The sequence below is a fragment of the Bison bison genome, unplaced genomic scaffold (assembly GCF_000754665.1).
Source record: "Bison bison bison isolate TAMUID 2011002044 unplaced genomic scaffold, Bison_UMD1.0 scf7180017864384, whole genome shotgun sequence".
NCBI lineage: Eukaryota > Metazoa > Chordata > Mammalia > Artiodactyla > Bovidae > Bison > Bison bison.
In genome coordinates, this window is record NW_011494956.1 from 438,143 (window position 1) to 445,676 (window position 7,534).

General features: G+C 40.8%; 1 protein-coding gene across 1 annotated transcript in view; it reads left to right on the top strand.

Moving 5' to 3' along the window:
* Positions 1 to 7,534, top strand: part of WWTR1 (WW domain containing transcription regulator 1) — a 185,283-nt gene that overhangs the window by 2,156 nt on the left and 175,593 nt on the right. Inside the window, exon 2 of the mRNA XM_010858108.1 lies at positions 6,334 to 6,439. Coding sequence (XP_010856410.1) covers positions 6,407 to 6,439 — 33 coding nt within the window. The 5' untranslated portion in view covers positions 6,334 to 6,406. The remainder of the gene's footprint in view (positions 1 to 6,333; positions 6,440 to 7,534) is intronic.

A 7,534-nucleotide genomic window follows, 5' to 3' on the forward strand; every position in this document is an offset into this window, starting at 1 on the left:
CTCTCTTGTTTTTTCCATGATCCAGCGGATGTTGGCAATTTGATCTCTGGTTCCTCTGCCTTTTCTAAAACCAGCTTGAACATCAGGAAGTTCATGGTTCACATATTGCTGAAGCCTGGCTTGGAGAATTTTGAGCATTACTTTACTAGCGTGTGAGATGAGTGCAATTGTGCGGTAGTTTGAGCATTCTTTGGCATTGGCTTTCTTTGGGATTGGAATGAAAACTGACCTTTTCCAGTCCTGTGGCCACTGCTGAGTTTTCCAAATTTGCTGGCACATTGAGTGCAGCACTTTCACAGCATCATCTTTCAGGATTTGAAATAGCTCAACAGGAATTCCATCACCTCTACTAGCTTTGTTCATAGTGATGCTTTCTAAGGCCCACTTGACTTCACATTCCAGGATGTCTGGCTGTAGGTGAGTGATCACACCATGGTGATTATTTCTCTAAAAATGCTAATAATAGCTTTTAGGTAAGAGGAGCTCTTATTTCTCTGAAGTCTGTTTCCTTTCTAGGTGATTTTTTTCACTTTCTGTGTTGTGACTCCATATTCTTTGGTAGAGGCTTGCTTTCTTCAGATATCTGATAATCCTTACCCTTCACTCATACTGTAAAGCTAATGGGAAATTGTACCATGGATAATCTTGTCAAATTCAGCCTTTACTCTAGAGGGTTCTGCAGGGGCCATTTATGTAAGGGAAAATGTCATTGTCCTTAGGTCCTTTTTCTTGCTCTAAGTTTTTCAGGGAGGAAACATCTACTTTCTTGCTTAAGCAGCTTAGCTATACTTTGCTGCCAGTGTTCTGAGAGTTGAATATGAACTGGGGAATTATTACACTTCATTATACAAACTTTTTTTCCAATGTCTGTGCTTTCAGTATAGTATATTCCAATCTTAATTATGCTGACTGCCCTAAATTCTGGCTTAGAGACCCTTATTCTCTGCAGGGGAAACCTCAAGTCTTCTGCTGTTTTGAAGAGAGGCAGTTGACTAAGTTGCATTTGGGAAAGAGACTTTGGGGTGGGCCAATCCTGGGAATTGAATTGCTTCTTGGTTTTCTTCTCTACTAGTTTAGGATTTAGCTTTCTCAATTTGCTGACTCAGAAACCAATTCTCTCATCTTTCAGCTTCTAACATTTTGTTGCTATAGTGATTTCCTCCTCTTTTTAATTTTTAAAAATCCCTTTATATCTGTTTTAATGAGGGGGAATGCATTTGTTCAATCAGCCATCTTTCATTAGCATTGTTTTTAAAAAGATATTCTTAATGTAATGATGTGTTCTAAAAATCCAGATTTCCTGGGCCAGAATTCCAAGTCAAAGAATTCTGATGAGATCAACTAATCTAGAATAGTCTTGTGAATGTACTCATTAATTTCTAACTTTTTCTTAATATTTTGGCTGTTATAACTGCTGCGTGGTAAATGTTTCTATTTGTTGGCAAAACTCGCTTGAGTTGTTCATCACCTTTCATGTGGTTATAGATGCAAACAACATGTGTGTCCCAGCTGGGCTCTGAAATCCAGGCTCCCGCTTTGTGACAGACTCCTTCATAAGACCGGAGGCTTCCAAACCCAAGTCCCTAAATCCACTCATTTCAGTTCACACCCTGGCAACTCAAAGACAGAAATCTCTGAGTGATTGAAACCTCTATAGTGAGAAAACTTTTCCATTCAATATCTGTTTTGTGCCAAGTCACTTCAGTTGTGTCCAACTCTTTGCAACCCTGTGCTTGGGATTCTCCAGGCAAGAATACTGGAGTGGGTTGCCATTTCCTTCTTCAGGGCATCTTCCTGACCCAGGGATCAAACCTGCATTTGTTGCATCTCCTGCAGTGGCAGATGAGTTCTTTACCTCTAGTGCCACCTGGGAAGCCTTATTTATTTTGATGGAAGACTATTCTGCCTTCTTTCTCTAGAGTGAGGTCTGGGGTGAGACCACTTAGGGTGGGGTGGAGTCAGGGGGAGTAACAAGATGAGCAACAGGATGAGTGAGGATACAGGTCCACGGAAAATGTCATGTGCTGGAGTGAGGATTCCTACAACTGATACCCTCCTAGCAGAGCTGCCTTCCTGGGAGGCAATTCTGGCACTGCCTTGAGTGGTGGACTGGGTGACATGTGACCAGTTTCATGACAAAACAGAATCAGCAGAGCCCTTGCAATCTCAGAAATGCCATGGCCTGCCTGATAAGCAATAGTCAAAGCTTAAGTTTCTGAAACTGATTTTTGGCCTCCTTAGTTAAAGGAAGACTAACCTGGCTTGTTATTTTATTTGTCAATCAAAATGTATCTAACACCATTTTTTTTCCAGTTTGCCAAAGCAAAGTTGACAAAAGATGCTTTTAAAGATCAAAGAATCACAATAGGGACTTCCCTGGTGGTCCAGTGGCTAAAACTCTGCACTTCCAATGCAGGGGGCCCAGGTTCAATCCCCAGTCAGGGAATAGATCCCACATGTCGCAACTAAGACCCAATGCAGCCAAATAAAATTTAAAATAATAATAAATAAAAATTTTAAAAAGAATCATAATAATTTATATTACTTAGTGCCTACTATTTTCTGGATGCTTTATAAACATAGTCTCATTTAATCCGTGGTATTATTATAGCCATTTTGCATGAAAAAAGTCTCTGAGAGGTTGAGTAACTTACCTAAGATCACAAAGTTATTAAAAATTGAAGCACAGTTAAAAGCAAAGTTTTTATAATTTTTCTCAAAAGTCCAGCTTTGAACCAGCCTGTCATGCCCACACCCAAACAGACAACAGACAATGTTTGTAAGACACTTGTATTATTTGTGCAGTGTTCATCTTGAATGTAGGGCACATTCCAGATGTGCTGAGAAGAAATGTGTTTATTCTTGTTGATAAATAACAAGATCAAAGGCAAACTTGTCCCTTCGACAGTACACATATACACAATTATGTGACAGACAGCCCAGCAAATCACCTTCTGATACAGATACACCCGTGATAAGCACAGGAAACAGGAGTCAGCTGAGGGTGTTACTCGTTGGGCCGCCATTTTGTCTAAAACTATCCTGCTACAGTCAGTGGGGTCACAAAGAGTCAGACATGACTTAGTGCTTAAACAGCAGCAGCAGCAGCAGCAGCCTGCCTAATGGAGACACTACAAAGACTTGTAGTCTTGTGTTCCAGTCCTGGTGTTGGTGTGAACCAGTGGTATTGGTCTTGTCACCTGTGAGGGAAACTCCCCTTTGCTGAATGCCTAATGTGTGCCAGGAACATTTCCCCTTTTAAATTTACTTGTTATTTTGAATAGTACGTGTCCAAGGGTTCTGAAGAGGATACTGAAACTAGGCTCTCTCTCCTTGGCCCCCAGTCTGTGATTCTCCTTCCTAGAGTTAATTATTTTTAACAATTTTATGTACTGCTTCCAGAAGTACTAGAAACTTTCATATATATTATGTCATTTAAGCTTCTTGATTATTTCTCCAATTTAATATAATTTAATTTAATTTGAGGAGTCATTTCCTAGGACTTTCCTGGTAGCTTAGGCAGTAAAGAATCTGTCTTCAATGCAAGAGACCCAGGTTCAATCCCTGGATTGGGAAGATCCCCTGGAGATCTGGAGAAGGAAATGGCAACCCACTCCAGTATTCTTACCTGGAAAATTCCATGGAGCCTGGTGGACTACAGTCCGTAGGGTAGCAAAAAAGTCGGACACAACTGAGTGACTAATACTTTAACTTTTCCCTTTTCTTAGGACTTGAGGCAGAAAAAAGAGGTCAACAATATGTGCTTTGCCTGTATTTTTTGTCCCCATTTTACAGATTTCAAAATGGAAGCTCAATGAATGAAAGTAATCATTCAAATAGCTACTTAGTAGTGGCACCAATATTCATTAATTCTTAGTCTTTTTCAAGGGACAATAATGGATCAGGTATGGTTTTATAATGGACCATGCTAGGCTTTGAGGATGTGATAGTGACCCAAATAGGCCCTTCCTCTTAGTGTAGTGGAGAGGTTTAAAATAACCAAAGTACAGTGAACTGTGGTTGTTTACTGGAGGAGCATCAACTCTACTTAGACAGCAAAGGAAAGCAATTAGAAAAATATGACCTCTTGGGACTTCCCTGATAATACAATGGATAAGAATCTGCCCACTAATGCATGGGACCCAGGTTCGATCCCTGGTCTGGAAAGATTGCTCTGCAACAAGAGAGGCTACCACAATGAGAAGCCCTTGCACCACAATGAAGAATAGCATCTGCTTGTGCAACTAGAGAAAACCCATGCACAGCCTAAATGAATAATTTTTAAAAGTGTAAATTAAAAAAAGTGACCTCTGAGCAGAGACATCTCGAATGAGTAAGAGTTAGCCAGGTGAAAAGGGTGACACGGGGGGAGTAAGAGAAGAGTAATCTAAGCAAGTGAAGCACATGGGCCGAGGCCTGTAGTCTGAAGTGTTGAGAGGCTCTCAGGATGACTGGGACAGCATCAGCCATTCCCAGAGGAGATCCAGGAAGCTTAACTGCCTGCCTAGAGAGGCCAGGGATTGGAAAATCTGCTAAGAGGTAACAAGGGAGTGATGTGCTCACAGAGGCACTTCAGAAAAATCATTCTGGCTATAGAAGAGCAAATGCATCGGAGAAGGCAATGCTAGTTGAGAGCCTGCCCCAGAGGGGAGGTGATGACTGCCTGAGCCAGGGTCAACCTGAGCTATTTGGGAGATGGAATCAACAGACTTTCAAGGCCTGAATGTACATTAATGGTCATGAGAGTAGATTCTAGAACTACCAAGAATCCTTGCTCGGCTGCTTCCTAACAGCAGAGTTGGATATTGAACTGCTTATGACATTGGGCAGAACTCTTGGACAGAATTTCTTGTGACACTGCATAAGGCATTGTAACCTTTTTAAGTGTCAGTTTTCTCATTTGCAAAATGAGGTAAAAAAAATGGATCTAACTTTTCGAGGGCAATGACTGGGTGTGTGGAGCCATTCATTGCAGGAGACAGAGGTGCTGTATCCCCTCCTCTTCCACTTCCAGTTGCAAACAATAAAGACCATAGTGCATGCCAAGTCACTTCAGTTGTGTTCGATTCTTTGCAACCCTTTGAACTGTAAACCACCAGACTCCTCTGTCCATTCGGTTCTCCAGGCAAGAATACTGGAGTGGGTTGCCATGCCCTCCTCCAGGGGATCTTCCTGACCCAGGGATTGAACCTGAGTCTCTTGTTTCCTGCATTGGAAGGCAGGTTCTTTACCACTAGCGCCACCTGGGAAGCCCAAAGACCGGAGGACCTTAGCTTAATAAAAAAAAAAATTAATGGATGTAAATGGGGATAATTATAGTGTCTACTTCATCAGGTCATCATAAGAATTAGTGAATCCCTGTAAAGACTTTAGTGTAATCCCCACACATACCATACTTCAATTAAACAATTTTTTTTAAAAAAATATGAGCTTATGGAGAAAGGGGAATGATTGTGAAATTTCTGACTGTTAGAGAATCTGTTTATATATTTTTAAGTGGATGACAGGGGGCATCATGTTGCTTGGATTTTAGATTCAAGTGGATCTTTTGATAGTCTGTTTTAAAATACCTATATTTGGGACCTCGCTTGTGGTCCAGTGGCTAAGACTCTGAGCTTCCAGTGCAGCGGGCCTGGGTTCAATTCCTGGAAGGGAACTAGATCCCATTTGCCACAAGTAAGACCTGCTGCAGCCAAATAAATAAATAAATATTAAAACAAAATACCTATATTAACAATATGTTAGAAATCACCACCTTTCCAATTATTCAAACAAGTGAAACATTTTAGACATCAGCTAAAAGTTTTGTAAAGGATTACCTGGCTTTGAAAAATTATTTTAGTGCCAAAAAAAGAGGCTCTTGAAAGAACCTTTAAAAACCCGGAGACAAACCTCCTATGAACACTTCATAGATACATCGGGCTGCAAGAATGAGCAGGAGCTTTCCTGGTTCACCTCTGTCTTTTTCAAAAGCCTGTGTCTAGGTCACCCGGTCCTTTGTTCCAACACAGGACATCTTTGCACATCAGAAGTCCTGCCAACAGTGTTACTTTGCTAGGTGTAGACTCATTTCTTTTGACCTTAGTTTTCCTATTGAATCATGAGGATGAGAGTTGCTTTCTTTCTTTTCAAAAGTTTTCCTTTCTTGGTTGTTCTGAGGATTCATGAGTTAAACATTTGTTAAGTACATTACAATACTTAGCTGAAAGTGCAAAGTTTTGTTTGTTATTGTTGGATGGGTGAAAGGTATACAAGTTCAAAGCCTTGTTTTCTCTCCTGGGCACACATCATGCATTATCATGCTTAATCCCTCACAACCCCCTTCTCTTGCAGGGGCTCCTCATTTACATAAACTGTCACAAACTGAGCTAACAGAGGACTCCTGGGAGAGGGCTGGCTGTTTCTTATGTTCTTCAGAGAGTTTCTATCTGCCTACCAGGTATGATAACCTTTTTGTCTGGCTGGACTAACAGTTCTTACTAAGTTATCATTTAGCAAGAGAGAACAGAAGGGAAGAAGACCCTGGACAGTAAGGGAATCAGAAGGATTGAGCTCTTATTTTGTTTTTATTTATTTTTAAATTACTTAATTTTTTTGGCTGCGTGGTGTGCCACGTGGGGTCTTAGTTCATGAGGGATCTTAGTTCCCAGACCAGGGATCAAACCCCATGGCCCTTGCAAGGGAAGCTCGGAGTCTTAACCACTGGGCTACCAGGAAAGTTCCATTGAGCTCTTTTTTTGATTTGTCCTTGTTCACCTTGGACAAGTCACTTCACTTCTCTGAGGTTTATTTTTTTCATCTGAAAAATGAGAGAGTTGGAATAAGTAATTCCTTTAATTCTTTCAAACTTAAAATCTCCTTTTAGTATGTCAAAATGCTAAAAACTCCCCTGAAGATATCAGCATATTGGTGTGTATCATTTGGTATTATGTGATATGTACCAAGAAAAGTACCAGGGAATTAACTGCATAAGAGATACTGTTTTCCTAGTACCTCTAGAGTTAAGCTCTTTATTTAATTCTGGTTTTCATGGTAAATGTGTTTTATGCTATTAGATCTATGTAGCTGCCGATGGTGCTGGTTGAGGTGATTATGGTGGTGGTGGTGGTGGTGTGGTGAGGATGCTGTGACGGTAGTGTTGACAGCACAGTGATGGTAGTGATGGTGTCAACCTCACGGTGACCTTGAATGAAAACACATATATCAATGCTTTCATCACAGAGTCTGTTCATCTTTATGATCCCCATAATCTTTAGTGTTATTGCCTTGCACTAAGGAGGTAGTCCATACCTATTTGATGAAGAGCCAGCAAATTTGGAAAACTCAGCAGTGGCCACAGGACTGGAAAAGGTCAGTTTTCATTCCAACCCCAAAGAAAGGCAATGCCAAAGAATGCTCAAACTACTGCACAATTGCACTCATCTCACACGCTAGTAAAGTAATGCTCAAAATTCTCCAAGCCAGGCTTCAGCAATATGTGAACCGTGAACTTCCTGATGTTCAAGCTGGTTTTAGAAAAGGCAGAGGAACCAGA